The sequence below is a fragment of the Cebus imitator genome, unplaced genomic scaffold, assembly GCF_001604975.1.
Source record: "Cebus imitator isolate Cc_AM_T3 unplaced genomic scaffold, Cebus_imitator-1.0 Scaffold296, whole genome shotgun sequence".
NCBI classification, from domain to species: domain Eukaryota; kingdom Metazoa; phylum Chordata; class Mammalia; order Primates; family Cebidae; genus Cebus; species Cebus imitator.
The window spans coordinates 2,077,955-2,100,331 of NW_016107611.1; the positions used below are offsets into that span (position 1 = coordinate 2,077,955).

Sequence of the window (22,377 nt, forward strand, 5' to 3'; positions counted from 1 at the left end):
CTTTGTTGCCAGGCTGGAGTACAGTGGTGCAACCTCGGCTCACCGCAACCTCCACCTCCCAGGTTCAAGCGATTCTCCTGCCTCAGCCTCCCAAGTAGCTGGGACTACAGGCATGTGCCACCACGCCCAGCTAATTTTTGTGTTTTTAGTAGAGACAGGGTTTCACCATGTTGGCCAGGATGGTCTCAATCTCTTGACCTTGTGATCCGCCCACCTCGACTTCCCAAAGTGCTGGGATTACAGGCGTGAGCCACTATGCCCAGGCTTAACTTTTTGTATCTCAATTCTCCTGAGTGTAAAACTGGGTTAAGGATATTATCAATTTTATGGGCTTGTGTGAATATCAAATTAATACATATAACATGCCATATAAGGGTCGATTTATCATCATCATCACCATCATCATCATCATTTCGGCTCTCCCCCTCTCTGCTATTGCCTCACAGTTTGTTTTTCTGTATTTCTCTCTGTGGGCCTTAATCCCCTCTCTTATTTCCCCACAGTGGCTGAAGGTTTTGTCCTCCGCCAGTGTGGCAGTGATGGCCAGTGGGGACTTTGGAGAGATCATACACAATGTGAGAACCCAGAGAAGAATGAGGCCTTTCTGGTAAGAGGAGGTGAGGGCTTCAGGTTAGGAGTCCAGGGAGGGATGGAAAGGCAGTAGTTAAGGCAGGGCCTGAAATCCCTTGGACTGTTTAGAACTCTAGGTTGCAAGCGACAGAAACTCAACTCAGACTTGCTTCAAAGAGAGAGAGAAAGATGTATTGGCTTCTGTGATGGAAAAGAATGCGATGGCCAGGTGCTGTGGCTCACAACTGGAATCCCAGCATTTCAGGAAGTCAAGGCAAGAGGATCGCTTGAGCCCAGGAGTTCCAGACCAGTCTACACAACATAGCGAAACCTCATCTCTAGAAAAAAATCAAAAACTGAAGCGAGAGGATCACTTAAGCCTGAGAAGTAGAGACTGCAATAAGTCCTAATCCCATCTCTGCACTCCTATCTGGGTGATAGAGTGAGACTCTGCCTCAAAAAAAAAAAAGAAAGAAAGAAAAGAAAGAAAGGAAGAAAGAGAAAGAAAGAGAGGAAGGAAGGAAGGAAGGAAGGAAAGAAAGAATTCAGGCAGTCGTTCAACTTTTAAATTTCTACTTAATTTTTCTTTCCCTAGTTTGACTGGGTGCAGAGGCTCACGCCTGTAATCCCAGCACTTTGGGAGGCCATGGTGGGCGGACCATTTGAGGTCAGGCTGAGTAGCTTGGATTCAGCCCTTCTCAAATAAGAGTCAGCAGTTCCTCAAGAGAAAATAGGGTGTCTGGGCAGAAACAAAGAGCCAAGGTCTTTCCAGTCTCTCTCTGGACCTGGGGGAAGGGCCAAGCCTTGTTCTTCTCCACTTCTTGCCCCTACCAGGACCAAAGGCTCATCTTGGAGCGGCTGCAGGCCATGTACACCGTTGGCTATTCCCTGTCTCTCGCCACACTGCTGCTAGCCCTGCTCATCTTGATTTTGTTCAGGTGGGACCTTAACCCTGAGAGGTGGTGGCAGAGACCACTCAGAGACCCACTGAGAAGTGGGTCAGTTTGTCTAGTAAGACGGGGTGATCAGGTTCCACCAGCTCCAAGCAGGCACTGGTGGCTCTATGAAGAGTACAGTGGGGGTGGCTAAAGGACTTCTGTGTGGCCGGGCACGGTGGCTGACGCCTGTAATCCCAGTACTGTGGGAGGCCAAGGCAGGAGGATCGCTTGAGCCCAGGAGTTTGAGAGCAGCCTGGGCAACATAGTGAAACTCTGTCTCTACGAAAAATAAAAAGTTAGCTGGCCATGGTGGTGGTGCACTTGTGGTCCCAGCTACAGCGGGGTGCTGAGATGGGAGGATGGCTTGAGCCCAGGAGGTTGAGGCTGCAATGAGCCCTGATTGTGCCACTGCACTCCAGCCTGGGTGACAGAGTGAGACCCTGTTTCAAAAAAATAAAATAGAGCTCTGTGTGGCTGAATACAGCCCTCCAGGGGCCCCCAAACTACCTTCCAAATCCCCTAGGCGGCTGCATTGCACTAGAAACTATATCCACATCAACCTGTTTGCGTCTTCCATGCTGCGAGCAGCGGCCATTCTCAGCCGAGATCGTCTACTGCCTCAACCTGGCCCCTACCCTGGGGACCAGGCCCCTGCACTGTGGAACCAGGTGGGTATCCTCCTTCCGTTCCTCCACATGGGAATCTGGCTTCCCTGGTGGGACCAGGAAGTTCTCAGTCTATTTCCTACCTCCTACACTCTCAACAGTTTATCAGAGTTGGGAGGATCCCTCTCGACGTGTGTCTTAATCCCTCCTCCCAAGACATATTTGGAGAGGGACCCTCCCAACTCAGCCTCCATCATCACTGAAATCTCTGTCTATCACCCCTCCGTTGGAATTTTCCATTCCTCTACCTCATTATCTCACCTATCATTGGACTTTTTCACCAATGAGAGGATCCACCTCCTGGAGGTGAGGGATGTGGCAGGTGCCAGTTTGTTACTAGGAGACAGGGTGGGAGAGACTCGAGGCTGGGAGCAGACGTGGGGAGAACTCTCTGGTCGCAAGCTGGACCATACCAATTGTTAAGAAGCCATAGTGTGGCCAGGCAGTGGCTCATGCCTGCAATCCCAGTACTTTGGAAGGCCAAGGTGGGTGGATCATTTGAGGTCAGGAGTTGGAGACCAGCCTGGCCATCATAATGAAACCGTCTCTACTAAAAATACAAAAAATTAGCTGGGCATGGTGGCACATGTCTGTAATCCCAGCTACTCGGGAGGCTGAGGCAAGAGAATTGCTTGAACCCAGGAGGTGGAGGTTGCAGGGAGCCGAGACTGTGCCACTGCACTCACCCCAGCCCCAGCCACAGTGGGAGACTCCGTCTCAAAAAACAAAAAAATAAGCCATATCATGGCCAGGGGGTGGCTCACACCTGTAATCCCAGAACTTTGGAAGGTTGAGATGGGCGGGTCGCTTTTTGTCCAGGAGTTCAAGACCAGACTGGGCAGCATAGCTAAACCCCATCTCTACAAAAGAAATACAAAAATTAGCAGGGCATAGCAGCCCCCACCTGTAGTCTCAGCTACTTGAGAGACGGAGAAAGGAGGATCACTTGAGTCCAGGAGGTCAAGGCTGCAGTGAGCTGTGATGCTGTGATGGTGTCAGTGCAATCCAGCAAAAGATTGAGAGCCTGTCTCAAAAAAAAAAAAAAAAAAAAAAAAAAAGAAGGCCGAGAAAAAAAAAAAAAAAAAAAAAAAAAAACAAGGGCCGGGCATGGTGACTGTAATCCCAGCACTTTAGGAGGCCGAGACAGGTAGATCATGAGGTCAGGAGTTCGAGATCAGCCTGACCAACATGGTGAAACCCCATCTCTACTAAAAATAGAAAAATTAGCCAGGCATGTGGTATCCACATGTAGCCCCAGCTACTCAGGAGGCTGAGACAGGAGAATTGTTTAAACCGGGGAGGTTGAGGTTTAAACCCAGCTAATTTTTTTGTATTTTTAGTAGAGACAGGGTTTCACTGTATTGGCCACGCTGCTCTTGAACTCTTAACCTTAGGTGATCCGCCTGCCTCTGCCTCTCAAAGTGCTGGGTGACAGGTGTGAGTCACCGCATCTGGCCAACGCCCAGCTAATTTTTGTATTTTTAGTAGAGACGGGGTTTCACCATGTTGGCCAGGCTGGTCTTGACCTCCTGCCTTCAGATGATCTGCCCGCCTTGGCCTCCTAGTGCTGTGATTACAGACGTGAGCCACCGTGCCCGGCCAGATACCAGTTGTTAAGGAGTTCAGAGTGGGAGAGTCCATGTAGGGTGAGAGAAACTAATCACAGATACCATACACTGGGGACGCAGAGTGGAAAAACCTTTGATGGCAAGAGATGGGGTGGAGGGCGATCAAGGTTGGGGGAGACACCCAGGCAGCGCTGACTACCCGTCTACTGGTCTGGCCGCTTACTAGGCCCTCGCTGCCTGCCGCACGGCCCAGATCGTGACGCAGTACTGCGTGGGTGCCAACTACACGTGGCTGCTGGTGGAGGGCGTCTACCTGCACAGTCTCCTGGTGCTCGTGGGCGGCTCCGAGGAGGGCCACTTCCGCTGCTACCTGCTCCTCGGCTGGGGTGAGCCCCGACCTCGTCCCCCGCCCAACCCAGCGCGCCACTCCTCGGCTCCCCCAACTGCCCAGCTGGTTGGCCTCTGGGGGTCTCCTCCCACCTGTAGGCTTCTGCCTCCCCAACCCCCAACAGAAATTCCGCGGGTCTTGGGCCTGGCGGGGCCCGTACGCGCGCTGACAGCTGCGGCGGGGTGGGGGGGCGGGATCGGGGTCTGCACAGGGGCCCCCGCGCTTTTCGTCATTCCCTGGGTGATCGTCAGGTACCTGTACGAGAACACGCAGTGAGTTGCAGGGGCGGGGGCGGGGCCTGGGAGTTGGGCGGGGCATCGAGGGATGTAGGCGGGGTTGTGATGGAAACGTAGGCAGGGTCAGAAGGCTATTCGGTGCAGGGGGGACGTGGGCGGGGGTCCAAAGGAATGGGGAGCTAGGAAAGGCTGTGTTCGAGGGCGACCGGCAAGGGGAGGGGAGGGGGTGGGACCTGGATCATAATGGGCGGGACCCTAGGGGGAGTGTGTGTGTGTGTGGGGGGGGGGTCTCAAGTGGGGTGGGCGGGGCCTAGCGAGCAAATGAGCTTGGTGATCCGGTGAGTCCAGAGGTTTTTCTCTTAGCTCTACCCCGCCTTCTCCAGGTGCTGGGAGCGCAACGAAGTCAAGGCCATTTGGTGGATCATACGGACCCCCATCCTCATGACCATTTTGGTAGGATCGGTCCCGCCTCCACCAGGCTGTCCTCAGGGATTTCCCATTCTGGGAAGTGGGGTGCCACCTCCTGCCCCTCCAGAACGGGATCGCGGCTGGCTCAGCCCCTATCTCTCCCCACAGATTAATTTCCTCATTTTTATCCGCATTCTTGGCATTCTCCTGTCCAAGCTGAGGACACGGCAAATGCGCTGCCGGGATTACCGGCTGAGGTGAGGGTGTGCGGTGGGGACCGAGGGGAAGGGGCCGGGTACGAGATGGGGAACCAAGACTGCGTGCGGGATCACTGCTGCCTCTCTCCCCAGGCTGGCTCGCTCCACGCTAACGCTGGTGCCCCTGCTGGGTGTCCACGAGGTGGTGTTTGCTCCCGTGACCGAGGAACAGGCCCGGGGAGCCCTGCGCTTCGCCAAGCTCGGCTTTGAGATCTTCCTCAGCTCCTTCCAGGTGCTCAGGCGGGGTATAGAGACTCCACCCAAGGCCTCCTCCCCAGAAGGGCTCGAGAACTGCAGTCGTTTTCAGATGCAGCCACTGAATGGGGTGTGAAGATGGGATTCAGTTCGTTCATTCATTCTTTTTTTTTTTTTGAGATGGAGTTTCGCTCTTGTCGCCCGGGCTGCAGTGCAATGGTGCAATCTCGGCTCACTGCAACCTCCGCCTCTGGGGTTCAAGCGATTCTCCTGCCTCAACCTCCCGAGTAACTGGGATTACAGGCATGCACCACCACGCCTTGCTAATTTTGTATTTTTAGTAGAGACGGGGTTTCTCCATGTTGGTCAGACTGGCCTCAAACTCCCGACCTCAGGTGATCCACCTGCCTCAGCCTCCCAAAAAGTGCGGGATTACAGGCATGAGCCACTGCGCCTTTTTTTTTTTTTTTTTTTTTTTTCTTTTTCTTTTTTGAGACAGAGTCTTTGTTGCTCTGTCACTCTGGTGCAGTGGCACGATCTCGGCTCACTGCAACCTCTACTTCCTAGGTTCAAGCGATTCTCCTACCTCAGCCTCCCGATAGCTAGGATTACAGGCATCTACCACCACATCAGGCTATTTTTGTGTTTTTAGTAGAGACCAGGTTTCACCATGTTGGCCAGGCTAGTCTTCAACTCCTGACCTCAGGTGATCCACCTGCCTCAGCCTCCCAAAGTGCTGAGATTACAGGCATGAGGCACTGTGCTTGGCCCATTCATTCATTCAACACAAAATACTGTGCTAGCGCTGTTCTGGCTATGGGAAGCAGGGACCGGGACAGGAGACTGACGGCCCCAGCAGTGCTGCCTCCTAATGAAGAGTGAGGGCTTCGAGGTTGGACACAGCTGGGATCAAATTCAGGTTCTGTCACTTTCTAGCTATTTGCCAGCTGTGCGGCCTTCAACTTGGGGTTGAGGCGAGAGAGAGGTGAGGTGCCATTGTGCAGAATCTAAGGAAAGATTTATTCCAAAATTGAAGGCCCACTCTGCACTTGCTTGGCTTACCTGAGTCCCCAACCTGCTTTACCTAATTCGACCTCAGTTTTCTCATCTCTAAAGTGTGGACAATAACAGTCTCACTGAACAAAGCTGTTCATTCATTAAATTCAGCAAAAAATTACTGAGCATGTATATATACTAAGCACTCTTACAGGCTTATCACAGGAATACAGCCAAGAACCCTACCTCCCGTGGGAGAGACACACACTAAACACACTACAGATAGGCATATAGGCCAGGCACGGTGGCTCACGCCTGTAATCCCAGCACTTTGGGAGGCCGAGGCAGGCAGACCACCTGAGATTGGGGTTCGAGACCAGCCTGACCAATATGGTGAAATGCTGTCTACTAAAAAAAAAAAAAAAAAAAAAAATTAGCCGGGCGTGGTGGCGGGCGCCTGTAATCCCAGCTACTCAGGAGGATGAGGCAAGAGAATAACTTGAACCCAGGAGGAAGAAGTTGCAGTGTGCCGAGATCACGCCACTGCACTGCAGCCTGGGTAACAAGAGCCAGATTCCGACTCTTAAAAAAAAACAAAAACAAAAACGGAGTGGGGCGGAGGCGGTTACAGTCCTGCTCCCACCAGAGATGTAACACCCCCCACACCCGCGCCTCCTCTGACAGGGCTTCCTGGTCAGCGTCCTCTACTGCTTCATCAACAAGGAGGTAGGAAGAGCCCCGATCGCCTCCCGCGCCCTCTGGCGGCCGCGCGGGGTATGGCGCCGCCTCTGAGCGCCACCATGTCGCAGGTGCAGTCGGAGATCCGCCGTGGCTGGCACCACTGCCGCCTGCGACGCAGCCTGGGCGAGGAGCAGCGCCACCTCCCGGAGTGCGTCTCCCGGGCCCTGCGCTCCAGCTCCGGCCCCGTCGAGGTCCCTACCGGCCGCGCCTTGTCCTCGGGGACCCTCCCAGGGCCCAGGAATGAGGCCAGCAGGGTGTTAGAAAGTTACTGCTAGGGGGCCGGATCCCTATATCTGTTCGGTTAGCATGGATTGATTGAGTTCCTACCGTGTGCCAGGCCCAGTATGGAGGACGCTGGGGAAACGGTGAAGGAAACGGAAAAAAGGTCCCTGCCCTCCTGGAGATGACAACTGAATGGGGAAAACACCGTGAACACAAAACACCAAGTTCCACACATGCTGTGGCATGGTTATGAAGGGAAGTGAGAAGGGGGCCTAGAGGGATCTGGGAGGCCCTCTCCAAGGAGGTGACATTTAAGCCATACCAGAAAGAGGTGAAGGAGATCACTTTGGGAAGAGCTGGAGAACAGGATTCTAGGGTGAAGCAACAGCATATGCGAAGGCTCTGGGGCAGGAAGGTGCTCGGCCTTGGCTGGAGTAGAATTAAGTCAGAGCCAACAGATGGGGAGAGAGAAGTGGGCAGGGACACACAAGTTGGGATTTTATTTCAGATGCATTGGAGATTCTTAGGAGTGTCTCTTGGAGGTAATATTTTATTTTATTTATTTATTTTTTAAGATGCGGTTTCACCCTGATAGCCAGGCTGGTCTTGAACGCCTGACCTCAGGTGATCCACCCACCTTGGCCTCCCAAAGTGCTAGGATTATAGGCGTGAGCCACCGTGCCCGGGCTTTTATTTTAATTATTATTTTGTCTGAGACAGAGTCTCGCCCCTTCACCCAGGCTGGAGTGCGATGACCCAATATTAGCTCACTGCAACCTCCACCTTCCGGGTTCAAGAAACTCTCCTGCTCAGCCTGCCAAGTAGCTGGGATTACTGGCACACACCACCACGCCCAACTAATGTTTTAGTAGAGACGGGATTTCACCATGCTGTCCAGGCTTGGTCTCGAACTCCTGACCTCATGATCCACCCACCTCAGCCTCCCAAAGTGCTGGGATTACAGGTGTGAGCCACTGCACCTGGCCTTAATTTTTTTAAAATGAGACAGGATCTCACTGTTACCCACATGGGTCTCCGAAAGTGCTGGGGTTACCGGTGTGAGCCACTGTGCCTGGCTCCAAATAATGTTTTTTTCTTTTTTTCTTTTGTGACAGAGTCTCACTCTGTCACCCAGTGTGGAGTACAGTGGTGCGATCCTGGCTCACTGCAGCCCCCCACCTCCTATGTTCAAGCCTCTTAGTATCTGGGATTACAAGCACCCGCCACCACGCCTGGCTAATTTTTGTATTTTCAGTAGAGACGGGGTTTCCCCATGTTAGCCAGGCTGGTCTCAAACTCCTGACCTCAAGTGATCTGCCCGCCTCGGCCTCCCAAAGTGCTGGGATTATAGGCATGAGCCACCGCGCCTGGCCCTAATGGGCTGTTTTAAACAGAGCCCTCTTGTCTGCACTATAGCGGGACAGATTATCAGGGACAGGGGTGGAAACTGGAGCCCAGCAAGGAGGGGGACTGCAGGTGGGAAGTGACGGTGGCCGGACCAGGATGGAGGCACTGAAGGGTATGAAGCAGTCAGATTTGAAGCTGTTTCAAAGGTAGAGGTGAGAGGGTTTCATGACGGATCACGTGAGGACACAGCAGCAGAGCACTTGTTGGTTTGGGATGGTGGAGAGAGGAAAGATAGGGAGACTGGGTTCGGGGTGGGGAGAACTATGTGTTGCTCTTTGGAAATGTTAGACTGGTGATGTTTGTAGGATACCGCAGGACAGGACACCAAGTGTAAGGGTCTGGGGCTCTCAGGAGAGGAGTGAGCTGGAGACAGTAATGTGAGAGACACTGGGTCCACAGAGGGGGATCTGGTGTGGACAGGAGCATAGGTGACGCAAGGCAGGCCTTGCAGATGAAACCTTATACCCAAAGTAGCCAGGGTCAGTGCTGGCTGCAGAGTGAGGATGGATATCCCCACTGTCCTAAGAACGGCGGCCCGTGGGACCTGCGAGAATGAGGGGGCATGCTGACAGTCTCACTGTGGCTGGACCACCTGTACATACACCCACAAGACCCTGACCCCTAAATCCTCCCCCTACACATACGCAAACTTACTGTGTGCGTGTTTCTGAGCATTTTCCCTGGACATATGTGCCCCAAAGCTGAACTCAGCCTCAAGCTTGTGGCCTTGCTGCCCCCTTCCCCTTCCCCCCACCTTGTGGATTCTCATGGGGTGGGGACATGTCTTAGGACACTGCCCTTGTAAATAAAGTATAAAAACAGTAGCTTTTTTTCTTTCTTGGGTAGAAGCATCTTCTTGGCCATGTCACAAAGGGAAATGACCAAGGCAGGCTGCCTGGTGGGGTGGGGGTCCAGGGCGGCTTTGCACCAATTGATCCATGTGTTGCTACAAGAAAACGGGACGGCCGGGCGTGGTGGCTCACGCCTGTAATCCAAGCACTTTGGAGGCCAAGGCGGGTGGATCACCTGAGGTCGGGAGTTCAAGACCAGCCTGACCAACATGGTGAAACCCTGTATTTAAAAAAAAAAAAAAAAAAAAAAAAAAAAAAGAAACTACATAAATGGGCCGGGCGTGGTGGCTCACGCCTGTAATCCAAGCACTTTGGAGGCCAAGGCGGGTGGATCACCTGAGGTCGGGAGTTCAAGACCAGCCTGACCAACATGGTGAAACCCTGTATTTAAAAAAAAAAAAAAAAAGAAAAAGAAAAGAAAACGGGACACCCACTGCCACTGTCCCTCCTGCCTGAGTCCCCAAGTGGCCATGTTACATGTGATCTCTGCGAGGCATACAAACAGATGGTACCTGCATCCTAGGGTCACCTGACACACCCACGAGTTACAATTAGGACCCTGCCTGGAGCTGGTGTGTGGGCAACGCTGGGCCAGTTTGCAAAGGGCTATTCCTGCTGCCTCTGCTTTCGTTTCACCCTCTAAAGGCGGGAGCAATAGAAAGCCTGCGGGGCAGGAGTTGAGGAAGGAAATGTAGACAAGGTGAGCGGAGCTACCAGGACTGGAATCTTTGGTGCCAGCCTGCAAGGTGGGGAAACCAAGTTCTATTTCTCAGTAAGTACAAGTCAACAACTGGGGAAGGCAGGCAGGATCGGCACCCGGACTGGGACTCCAGGGCTGTGCTGCTTCCTGTATCAGAACCAAACCCCAGGTGACCTCCTGTGACAGCACCATTGCCCCAACCTTCTATAAAGTTAGGATACTGGAGCTCCATCTCGCTACCCAAGAGGTAAGACTGTTCGTGAGGACCTAGCTCCCCGGGTTTGGAAATAGTACCACCATTATTTCCTAACTTGGTGACCGTGAGCAAGTTGCTTACCCTCTCTTGGCCTCAACGATCTTATCTATAAAATGGGATAGCTTTAGTATCCACCCCACAGATGTTCTGCAATTAGACATAGTAAATATACACCTTTATAACCCACAACCCATTGCCTTCTGCGTATCAGTGCTCTCATTGCTGCAGGGTCCCAGCTCTGGCACAATGCTCTCAGGCCCTCTCTCTGTGCCTCCCTCCCCACTTCCTTGTCTTTTTTAGTTATGGAGTCTCCCTCTGTTGCCAGACTGGAATGCAGTGGCGCAATCTCGGCTCACTACAACTTCTGCCTCCCGGGTTCTGAGCAGCCTGGCCTACAAGCATGCACCACCATGCCCAGCTGATTTTTGTATTTTTAGTAGAGACGAGGTTTCACCAAGTTTGCCAGAATGGTTTCCATCTCTTGACTTCGTGATCCGCCGGCCTCGGCCTCCCAAAGTGCTGGGATTACAGGCATGAGCCACCAAGCCTGGCCCTAGGATGTGCCTTTCACAGCTCAGAGCAGGCCACACATCTCACCGAGTGTACACTGACCTCAGGCCTGCTAACTCTTGCACCCTTCCGGTGCTTGCCTATATCCAGAGGACAGAGACAAAGGCAGAGACAAAGATATGGGGGGAGGGCCAGGCACAGTGGCTCACACCTGTAATCCCAGTACTCTGGGAGGCTGAGGTGGGAGAATCACTTGAGCCCAGGAGTTTTAAGACCAGCCTGGGTAACAAGCAAAATCCTACCTCTACAAAAGGACAGCAGGAGGATCACTTGAGCCTGGGAAGTCAAGGCTACAGTGAGCCGTGATTGTGCTGTTGCACTCCAGCTTGGCAGACAGAATGAGACCGTCTCAAAACCAAACAAGAAAAAACCCAAAGATACGGAGAGCACACGTGTGTGTCACAGCAACACAGGGAACATCCTTAATCCCCCCAATACGTAACGCCTCCCTTTCCCACCTCCATCTATCTCCCAGTATTTGTCAGAGAATTCCTCTCAAGGGCAATAAAGTTGAATATGAGCGGCAGCAGAGCTCAGGAGTGAAGCCACAGGCTCGGGAGGTGAGTTTAAATCACAGCATCACCACTTCCTGGCTGGCTGCTCCTGGGAAGTGACATCACTTCTCTGCGTCTCAGTTCCCTCTTCTGGAAAAGGGAATAAATTAACAGGCCCGCCCCAGAGCTGTTGGGATGTTTGAAAAGCACTAAGCCTGGCCTGGCACATAAAAAGCTCGGCAAGTGTTAGTCAGCATCACTAGCAGTATTTAGCTACTGAGTGCTTTCTTTTCTCTTTTTTATTGAAAGGGAGTCTCATTCTGTTGCCCAAGCTGGAGTGCAGTGGCGCGATCTTGGCTTGTGCAACCTGTCTTCTGGTTTCAAGCTATTCTCCTGCTTCAGCCTCCCAAGTAGCTGGGAACACAGGCATGCACCACCATGCCTGGCTAATTTTGCATTTTTAGTAGAGACAAGGTTTCACTATGTTGGCCAGGCTGGTCTCAAACTCCTGAGCTCAGCTGATCCACCTGCCTAGGCCTCCCAAAGTGCTGGGATTACAGGCATGAGCCACCATGCCTGGTACTTTTTTCTCTTTCTTATCTATTTAGTTTACAGATATAGATTTAGTTTATAGATATGTCTATAAACCTCAGAACCATTCTCTCAGGCTGGTCACCAACTCCTGGGCTCAAGCAATGCTCTCACCTCAGCCCCGTGCTGGCGGTACTGACTGCTAAAATCACCTGTCTAATCCTCTTGTCTTTGAGGGTAGATTGGGGCTCTTGGGTACCTGGTGCCCCTGCATTGCAACACAGGGCTGGGCACAGAGGAGGCATTTGGGGGATGTTTGCTGAAGGGACAAATGTAAAAAAAGGCCAAAAGATACACATATATACTTTTTGAGATAGAGTCTTGCTCTGTCACCCAGGCTGGAGTGCAGTAGCACAATCTCAGCTCACTGCAAGTGGTTCTCTTGCCTCAGCCTACCAAGTAGCTGGGACTATAGGCACGCGCCACCACGCCGGGCTAATTTTTGTATTTTTAGTGGACACAGGGTTGTCTTGAACTCCTGACCTCAGGTGATCCACCCGCCTCGCCAATTTTTAGTAGAAATGGCATTTCACCATGTTAGCAAGGCTGGTCTTGAATTTCTGACCTCAGGTGATCTGACTGCCTCCAGAAGATACTTTGATCAAGCGAGACCAACTCATAATGAGAGGCAGAGAAGAGAGCTACAAAATGAGAAGATGATGCTCAGAAAGATTAAAGCAGGAGAGCTAAAACATTCTCCAGTACCACAGCTGGGTGCTCATTTCCATCCAAGCTGTCTTCTCTGCAGATGGGGAAAGTGAGGACTCAATGGCGCAGAGCCAGGGCTTCTCCACTTGCTCAGGGGTGCTGATCCCAGCGTTCAGTCCTATACCAGCTGCCTCCCCCAAGCCCTCCTGAAGCCATCCCACTCACAAGGCTCTGGGAACAGATACCACTAGAAAAAAAAACACAGAGCTTTATTGTTCTCAACACCAGCGGCAGCGGTCTCTGTAGGACTGGGGAGTGAGTTCTGTTGACTGACAGGGATAGGTGGCTCCTACTTGCCGGCGATGAGCGGGTTCCGCAGGACCACAATGACTGAGTCCCCGCGCAGGAACATCTTGGAGATATAGCGGTCTTTGTTGACTGGCTTAGACTTCTTCTTGCCCTTGCCGCTCTTGGGTACCTCAGTCCACATCTCCTTCACGTTCTCCAGCACCATGTTGCAGTGCCTGGTGGGGAACAGGGAGGAGAGGCACTGGGCGTGAGGGGATGCCTCTGACAGCCCGCTCTACTGCCTGCTGCTCACCCCCTCCAGCAACACGGCTTGGGGAAGGGTGCAGGTGCTAGGCCAGGATGACCAAGGTGCCAGGCTAACTCTGCCAGTCCTTGGGTTGAGGCTGAGGCAAAAGACTGCACCTCTCTGTGACAGCTTGTTTTTTTTTTTTTTTGAGATGGAGTCTCGCTCCTGTCCCACAGCCTGGAGTGCAGTGGCGCAATTTCAGTTCATTGCAACCTCCACCTCCCTCCTGGGTGTGGGTAACCCCCCATATAGGCACCAAGGAATGAGAGCTAAGCAGAACCCTGGCACAGTTAGGGCTTGAAGAATATCTCACTTTACAGTGTTACTACTCAGCTATTTCCTTTTATATAATCCTTTACATAATCATATATTAGTTTATAGAATTAGGGCTTGAAGAATCCCTTTATATAATCCTCTATATATAATCATATAATAGTTGATAGTATGAGTGCCTAAAGAATATTTCCCTACATATATACCTATAATTATATCTTAGTTCATAATCGGAGGAGTGCCTAGAGTGGACACAGTACAGAGCACGAATTAAGGAATAAGCAGCTTATAATCGGAGGAATGCCTAGAGCAGACACAGTGCAGAGCATGATTTAAGGGAAAAACAGTTATACCAGCCCAAGAATCCATGGCCCAGGCGGCAGCGTTCAGTATCATAAAGATACCTGCTGTATGGCAGGCTGGGGGCGAGAGCCACTCCTCCTGATAAAGCAGTTGTAGGACCTTGTTCCAGTTCTTATGGAAGGCTGCCCTCAGACCGGCAATCCACCTTTGTGACTGTGAACTTTATCAGCTCTTGCTACTGTGCTGCTTGAAAACATCTTCCCATATAACTCACTGGAAGCTGCCAGAAGGTGGTGGTAACCTTGACAGCTCTGCCACTGCTATGTGACTTAAAGCATCGTCCTATAAATCTTAGTAGTTGTTTGCCCATAGATAGAAGTATTGCACACTGCACCCTCTTCACTGCACACGGCCCACCTTCAAGCCTCGGTGATGGGCCCCTTACTACACACGGTCCTTGCCTTCATGGAAACGGGCCCCTTGCTGCGCACTGTCCACCTCCTGGCCTAGGTGACCTAATGGGGGTGGACCCCATGTTTTATTGCCCACGACCCTATCACTATCCTTAAAGATGATTTCACTCACTGTCCTGCCCCCTAAACTATACACAATAAATACTCATGCTTCTGGACATTCAGAGCCTCGCCTGACTCTGCTTAGAGGTGGTGTGGCCCCCTGAGCCCAGCTGCATTTTTCTTGTACTTCTGTGTCCTGTCTCTTTATTTCTCAGATCCTGTGCCTCAGCACGGCATAAGGCTCACCACGACCCTGTGGGGCCCTCAGCCCTGCACCTGGGTTCAAGCAATTCTCCTTCCTCAGCCTCCTGAGTAGCTGCAATTACAGAAGTGCATCACCACGCCTGGCTAAGTTTTGTATTTTTAGTAGAGATGGAGTTTTGCCATGTTGGCCAGGCTGATCTCGAACTCCCGACCTCAGGTGATCCACCCACCTTGGTCTAGTTTGCTCCTCCTTTTTTTTTTGCTCCTCCTTTAAGAAGGAAGACAATCACAGTACCTTCCTCACAAGGCCGTTGGAGATGATGATGATTATTATTTTTTGAGACAGTCTTACTGTTACCCAAGCTGGAGTGCAGTGGCACAATCTCAGCTCACTGCAACCTCTGCTTTCTGGGTTCAAGTGATTCTCATGCCTCAGCCTCCCCGAGTAGCTGGGATTACAGGTGCCCGCCACCACATCCAACTAACTTTTGTACTTTTAGTAGAGACGGGGTTCCACCATGTTAGCCAGGCTGGTCTCCAACTCCTGACCTCAAGTGATCCATCTTCCTTGGCTTCCCAAAGTGCTGGGATTATAGGTGTGAGTTACCATGTCTGGCCAGGTTTTGTTTTAAAAGCACTTTTAGAATATCCTGTTAATTATAGCTTCATAAAGCTGTTAACTAACACCACAGAGGACTGCGTGAATGCATGGATTGCAGTGCAGGTGAGTCTAATGTGGCAGGATACATGCTAGGATGACAGGCTAGCGGGGTGAAGAGGTGGGAGGCAGATGGGGGCAGAGGAGGAAGCCAGAGAAAAGGGAAGAAAAAAACTCAACTTAAAAAAAAAGAATAAAGCCAGGTGTGGTAGCTCACAGCTGTAATCCCTGTAATCCCAGCACTTTGGGATGCTGAGGTGGGAGAATCACTTGAGCTCAGTAGTTTGAGGCCAGCCTGGGAAAGATGGCAAGACCTCATCTCTACGAAAAATAGAACAATTAGCTGGGTGTGGAGGCGTGCACCTGTAGTCCCAGCTATCCAAGAGGCTGAGGTAGGCAGATTTGAGGCCAGAAGATCAAGGTCATCATAAGCCATGACAGTGACACTGCAATCCAGCCTAAGTGACAGAGTGAGATCGTGTCTCAAAAAACAACAACAACAACAACAACAAACAACAATAAGCCTCTAGTGCAGGAAACTAAAGTATGGCGGGATGGAGTTCGAAGCCAGGTCTATCTGCCTCCTGTGCTTCATACTTCCTGTTGTTCTTATTCTCATCTGAGCTAAAAGGAAGCTGAGGCTCAGAGTGAAAGACTTGATGACGGTCACAGAATAGCTAGTGGCAAAAACGTTCCCGAATTCAGCTTCAGCGCACTGTTGAGGAAAGTACTTCCCAAATGCTAATGAATGAAAGGCTGCAGGTTATGTGCTTGCTGAGCATTTATGTGTCAGGGACCGTGCCAAGTGCTTTTCATGCATAACATCCTTTATCCTCACAATTGTTCCATGAAGGGTATGATGATGCATGTATTTCTTTTTTTTTCCTTTTTCTTTTTTTGTTTTTGAGACGGAGTCTTCACTCTGGCGCCCAGAGGCGTGATCTCAGCTCACTGCAACCTCTACCTCCCAGGCTTAAGCGGTCCTTATGCATCAGCCTTCCGCGTAGCTGAGACTATAGGCGCGCATGCATATTTCAAATAAGGAAACTGAAGCCCAGAGAGGAAAAATGACCTACTGTTCTCACTGGCTGAAACATGCAGACCCCAGCTTGCTCCCTCCTCTGATTCAAGTCTGTTCACTGTTGCCTCTTCAGACAGACCCTCTCTGATGACTGCCACTGTATAAACTAAACAGTCACTTGCTGAAGGTTACCTAAGAGGCAGAGCTGGGGCATGAAGCCAGGCAGGCTGGCTTCCCAGTATATGCCCATAACTGCCACACTGCACAACTGGAGGGGCACTGAGAGACAATCACACCTTGGGGTTTTAGGGTGCTTAGACCCCAGGCTTTTCTTTTATGAGATAGAGTCTCACTCTGTCACCCAGGCTGGAGTGCAGTACTGCAATTTCGGCTCACTGCAACTTCCACCTCCTGGGTTCAAGTGATTCTCGTGCTTGGCCTCCTGAGTAGCTGTGAATACAGGCACACACCACCACCCCCAGCCAACTTTTAAATTTTTAGTAGAGACAGGGTTTTGCCATGTTAACCAGGCTGGTCTTGAACTCCTGACCTCAGGTGATCTGCCTGCCTTGGCCTCCCAAACTGCTGGGATTACACACATGAGCCTCCGCGCCTGGCCATACACCCCAGGCTTCTGGGAAACCTGTCTTTGGACTCTTCAGACTAGAGCTGGGATAGGTCTGAACAGAACACCTCCAGGACCCAGCACTCACCTATCGAAGGCCTTCACGCGGCCCAGGAGTTTCTTATTGTTGCGGCAGTTGATAAGCACTTGGGTGTTGTTTTTGACGGACTGAGTGAGCACAGAGAGTGGACCCGTATTAAATTCCTCCTCCTCTCGCTTCTGCAGCTCCTCCGGGGTCATCTCACTCTTGGGCTTGTTGAGGAGGCTCCTGCATGGACAAACGCAAAACCCATAAGTGACAGAGGCTGGAGCTGTGAGAATGGGTGGTCAGGGCCTCAGCCTCAAGTCTCCCCAACCTTGTCCCAGCATACCCATCCTCCTGCTCAGCCTTATCTCTGGGTATCATGAACTGAACGCCTAACAGACATTCTCTTTTTCTTTCTTTTTTTTTTTTTTTTTTTTTTTTTTGAGATGGAACCTTGCTCTGTTCCCCAGGCTGGAGTGCAGTGGCACAATCTCAGCTCACCACAACCTCCGCCCCAAGTGATTTCTCCTGCCTCACGCACCCGAGAGTAGCTGGGATTATAGATCTCTGCTACCACACCCAGCTAATTTTTGTATTTTCCTGGTAGAGATGGGGTTTTACCATGTTGGCCAGGCTGGTCTCAAACTCCTGACCTCAGGTGATCCTCCCAAAGTGCTGGGATTACAGGCATTAACCACTATGCCAGCCTTTTTTTTTTTTTTTTTTTTTTTAAAGACAGAGACCTGCTGTCACCCAGGCTGGAGTGCAATGCCGCAATCTCGGCTTACTGCAACCTCCACCTCCCGGGTTCAAGCGATTCTCTTGTCTCAGCCTCCCGAATAGCTAAGGTTACAGGTGACCACCACTACACCCAGCTAATTTTTTTGTATTTTTAGTAGAGACGGGGTTTTGCCATGTTGGCCAGGATGTTCTCAAACTCCTGACTTCAGGTGATCCATGCACTTCGGCCTCCCAAAGTGCTGGGATTACAGGCATGAGCCACCGTGCCCGCCATAACAGACATTTTCAACTGTTTATGTCCTAGATAGGGATCCAAATCACCCAACCAACCGAGCCTATCCTACCCACAGTGTTCCTCATCTGCTTTGACGGTAACTCCATACCTCTAGTTTTCTGGGCAAACACTCTGTCAACCTGATTCCTCTTTTTCCCTCACATCCTACATTAAATCTGTAGGAAACGGCCATTTCTTATCATGGCATAAGCCTCCATCATCTCTGTCCTAGAATCTTTCTGGTCTCTCTGCCTCCACTCATGCTCCACGACAGTCTGTGGGGTTTTGCTAAAACCTAAATCATAACATGCCACTCTTCAAAACCCTCCCAGGGGCTGGGTGTGGTGGCTCATGCCTGTAATCCCAGCACTTCAGGAGGCCGAGACAGTGGGTCACTTGGCATCAGGAGTTTGAGACCAGCCTGGCCAACACGGTGAAACCCATCTCTACTCAAAGTACAAAAAAACAAAACAAAACCCTCCCATGGCTCCCCCATCTCAGTGTATAAAGTAAAACCCCAGCTAGGCTCAGAGGTTCACACCTGTAATCCCAGCACTTTGAAAGGTGGAGGCAGGTGGATCATCTGAGGTCAGGAGCTCGAGACCAGCTTGGCCAACATGGTGAAACCTGCTCTTTACTAAAAATACAGAAGTTAGCTGGGAGTGGTGGCGGGCACCTATAATCGTAGCTACTCAGGAGGTTGAGGCAGGAGAATCGCTTCAACCCTGAGGTGGAGGTTGCAGTGAAACGGGATTACACCACTGCACTCCAGCATGAGTGACAGAGCAAGGCTCTCTTTCAAAAAAAAAGAGAGAGGGAGAGAGAGACTTTTTTTTCCCCCTTAGGGATGGGAAGTTTCATTCATTGATGTATCCTATGTGACTTAAACAGTGTCTTTTACATAAGCACTCAATGTAATATTTGCTAAACTAATAAATGCACAAAATCATGCCAATGACTCATTATCTGTAGAAGGTTTGAATTAGGTGGAAAACATACCCGTCTCCAGCTCAAATGATCAGGATAAGTCCCTTATTTGAAATCATTATTTCTAAAAGTCCGCACTTCTGGCAGGGTGCGGTGGCTCATGCCAGTAATCTCAGCACTTTGGGAGGCCGAGACAGGTCAATTACGAGGCCAGGAGATCAAGACCATCCTGGCCAACATGGTGAAATCTCGTCTCTACTAAAAATAAAAAAATTAGCCAGGCATGGTGGCGCGCGTCTGTAGTACCAGGTTCTTGGGAGGCCAAGGCAAGGGAATTGCTTGAAATGGGAGGCAGAAGCTGTAGTGAGCGGAGCTCGCTCCACTGCACTCCAGCAAGACTCCGTCTCAAGAAAGGAAAAAAAAAAAAGTCCTAACTTCCCTCCTCCAGTATTCGTAAGATTGCTGCCCCTTAACATTCATTTCAGTAGGTCTAATTATATAGGAACCCCCCCAATCCTGTTATCTTTTAAAACATGTTTTTCATAATTAAAAAAAATTTTTTTGTAGAGACGGGGTCTCGCTATGTTGTCCAGACTGGTGTCGAACTCCTGTGTTATAGCAATGCTCCTGCCTTGGCCTCCCAAAGTGCTGGGATCACTGGCATGAGCCCCCGCGCCTGGCCCAGCGCGTTATCTAATTAAGCTTCTCCTCCTCCGAACTCATGACGCGCCAAAGGCCGCACGCCCGTTCTCAAACTCATCAGGAGAAAAGCAGGACGCTCCAGCCCTAAAACGTCTTGCCCCTGTCCTCCAGCTCTGCTCACCCCTGCCCCCCAGCTCTGCTCACCCCTGCCCCCCAGCTCTGCTCACCCTTTCCCACCCTCAATCGGCCAAATTCCCACCCTCAACCTCATTCCCGCCGCCTATGCCTTAGCCGGGCCTCACATGTTGGTCACTAAGCTCTCGGTTCACTCCGGTTTCCTCCGCGTTGCTGCCGCCTGAGGAGAGAGAGGCGGGACTTCCTCTTCCTGCGACCCACTTCCGGTGGCGCCTGCGCAAAGCCAACCAGCAAGTGGAGGCGTGGACTGTTGCCGTAGCATTTCCCACCAATGGTGCACAATGATGGAATAAAAGCCTCGGGTGGGGGTTCGAGGCCAGTCGGAACCACACTGGGCAGATGTTCATGACGATGAAGAGAAAAGGAAAGGCGGTCTGATTCAGACCATTTTGTTGTAGAATGGTACAGGTTGAAGGAGGGAAATGACAAGCTATTTCCAAATGCCCGCCAGCCTTGACTTCGGGGGCACGGCCTCCGTGAAGCCAATCTGCTCCTCGCTTCGGAAATGGGCACCGCCCCTCTTCCCTCTGGGACGGGTTATTGACGTTTCTACTGATCTTTCCGACCCTGCGCCACCAATCCCGTGCCTACATCCGGGAAGGGGCATAGACATGCGCCCGGGAAGGCGAATGTTTTCCACGATCAAACCCTGCTTATTGGCTTTCTCTTCTCCGCTAAGGCGGAGCCTACCCCTTTTACGCTCTCTTTTGGGCCGTGCAATTCTCAGGGGAACCAACCCCGATACCCAAGGGCGGCTGGGAGGCGTGTCCTCAGGACCACAGTTCTCGTTGGTTTCACTGCTCGCTGTGGGGCGCGCTGGTGCAGCCGCTGCTGTTGCTCATTGGCCCATCGATTCCATGGGGTGGAACTTGGCTGGGCCTAAACTCAATCCGCGGTCTGGGACTGGTTTCGGGGCAAAGCTGCCATGCGTTCCGGGGGCCGCGGGCGGCCCCGCCTGCGGCTCGGGGAACGTGGCTTCATGGAGCCACCTTCGCTGCCGAAGCGCCGCCTGCTACCGCGGGTTCAGCTCTTGCCCCTGTTGATGGCCCTGGCCGTGGGCTCGGCGTTCTATACCATTTGGAGCGGCTGGCACCGCAGGACTGAGGAGCTGCCGCTGGGCCGGGAGCTGCGGGTGAGGCTGGGCGGGGACCCAGACAACCCGGGGACCCTCATTCCCAACCCCCTGTTACCTAGAGCCTAGGGTTGACGTGGCTTTAGTGTACGGCCCTAACCGCAGGTGTCACCGTCTCTGTCATCTCAGCCCATGTCCCTTACCAAAGGAATAAGGCTTCGGGCTGATTCTGCAACAGTAGCATCCTCTTAAGAGGAAGGGTCTGAAATAGTGAGACAGGGGGTTCAGGGTTCTACGCCTCTGCTCAACTATTTGGAAAAGTCCCGAACCTTTCCCCTCTCTCTCACTGGACCTCGATTTCCCCATCAAGTTTGAGGTAGGCTGGAGCAGATGGGCTTGGAAGGACTTTTCCCGAGTCTTGGATTTATCCTAGAAGTCTGTGATGCTGGAGGCCGCAGATTGGGAAGAGGACCCGGGGCCCCTTGGGAGTGACGGCGCCCGGGGTAGGGTAGAAATTAGGGGTTGCTCTCATTCTTCCCTTCCCTGTCCCACCTCCTTCTCAAGGTCCCGTTGGTTGGAAGCCTCCCCGAAGCCCGGCTGCGGAGGGTGGTGGGACAACTGGACCCGCAGCGTCTCTGGGGCACTTATCTGCGCCCTCTCCTGGTTGTGCGAACCCCAGGCAGCCCGGGAAATCTGCAAGTCAGAAAGGTAAAGGGACCCACCTCCAGTCCCTGACCCCCTAGCCCTCCAGGGAATCGGAAATAAGCATCCTGTTCAAGATCCCAAAGGACCTAAGAGGAGGAACTGGAGCACTGACTGGAGTTAATCGGACTCTGGACTCCCATGCTAGTACTGCCTACCTTAATGCCCCCACCAAAGCTTACTGTGTGCTAGGCATAGGCAACAGACAGCCCTATAAGGTGGGTACCAATATGATCTTCATTATGCAGATGGGGAAACTGAGGCTCAGAGAGGTTATACACATTGTGCGAATCCTACAGATAAATGGTAGACCTTGGCTGGGTGTGGTGACTCACGCCTGTAATCCCAGCACTTTGGGAGGCCGAGGCCAGAGGATCACCTGAGATGGGGAGTTGGAGATCAGCCTGACCAACGTGGAGAAACCCCGTCTCTACTAAAACTACAAAAAATTAGCCAGGAGTGGCGGCGCCTGCCTGTAATCCCAGTTACTCTGGAGGCTGAGGCAGAAGTGCTTGAACCCAGGAGGCAGAGGTTGCGGTGAGCTGAGATCATGCCATTGCACTCCAGCCTGGGCAACAAGAGCGAAACTCCGTCTCAATAAATAAATAAATAACAGTTTTAGAAAGTGATAGACCTAGAGTTTGAACCCAAGCAGGTTGGCACCAAGCTGGTGCTGCAATCCATCTATTGTTTCCCAGAAAGCATCAAGAGTCATTTAAAGTCCAGGTGCAGTGGTTTATGCCTGTAATCCCAGCACTTTGGGAGGCTGAGGCAGGCAGATTACTTGAGGTCGGGACTTTGAGACCAGCCTGGCCAACATGGTGAAACCCGTCTCTACTAAAAATAGAAAATTAGTTGGGCGTGTTGGTGGGTACCTGTAGTCTCAGCTACTCGGGAGGCTGAG

General features: G+C 51.8%; 3 protein-coding genes across 3 annotated transcripts in view; 2 read left to right on the forward strand and 1 right to left on the reverse strand.

Moving 5' to 3' along the window:
* Positions 1 to 7,801, forward strand: part of GIPR (gastric inhibitory polypeptide receptor) — a 10,526-nt gene extending 2,725 nt beyond the window's left edge. The window contains exons 4-12 of the mRNA XM_037729247.1: positions 504 to 607; positions 1,405 to 1,508; positions 2,032 to 2,176; positions 3,968 to 4,401; positions 4,749 to 4,818; positions 4,942 to 5,030; positions 5,124 to 5,262; positions 6,906 to 6,947; positions 7,031 to 7,801. Coding sequence (XP_037585175.1) covers positions 504 to 607; positions 1,405 to 1,508; positions 2,032 to 2,176; positions 3,968 to 4,401; positions 4,749 to 4,818; positions 4,942 to 5,030; positions 5,124 to 5,262; positions 6,906 to 6,947; positions 7,031 to 7,237 — 1,334 coding nt within the window. The 3' untranslated portion in view covers positions 7,238 to 7,801. The remainder of the gene's footprint in view (positions 1 to 503; positions 608 to 1,404; positions 1,509 to 2,031; positions 2,177 to 3,967; positions 4,402 to 4,748; positions 4,819 to 4,941; positions 5,031 to 5,123; positions 5,263 to 6,905; positions 6,948 to 7,030) is intronic.
* Positions 7,802 to 12,943: 5,142 nt separating this feature from the next.
* On the reverse strand, positions 12,944 to 20,248 carry SNRPD2 (small nuclear ribonucleoprotein D2 polypeptide). Its single transcript, XM_017502495.1, has 3 exons — positions 19,807 to 20,248; positions 16,984 to 17,163; positions 12,944 to 13,225 (listed from the first exon to the last, which is right to left on the reverse strand). Coding segments are annotated over exons 1-3 (357 nt in total). The 5' UTR covers positions 19,809 to 20,248; the 3' UTR covers positions 12,944 to 13,050.
* A 162-nt stretch (positions 20,249 to 20,410) lies between these two features.
* The window catches only part of QPCTL (glutaminyl-peptide cyclotransferase like), a 16,125-nt gene continuing 14,158 nt past the window's right edge, over positions 20,411 to 22,377 (forward strand). The window contains exons 1-2 of the mRNA XM_037729159.1: positions 20,411 to 20,831; positions 21,336 to 21,479. Of these exons, the coding sequence (XP_037585087.1) occupies positions 20,625 to 20,831; positions 21,336 to 21,479 (351 nt within the window). The 5' untranslated portion in view covers positions 20,411 to 20,624. The remainder of the gene's footprint in view (positions 20,832 to 21,335; positions 21,480 to 22,377) is intronic.

Excerpts from the sequence above, each read along its gene's own strand:
- SNRPD2 (XM_017502495.1), bottom strand. Across the intron at positions 13,226-16,983 it reads CGCGTGAAGGCCTTCGATAG|GCACTGCAACATGGTGCTGG; the intron begins GTGAGTGCTGGG and ends GTTCCCCACCAG.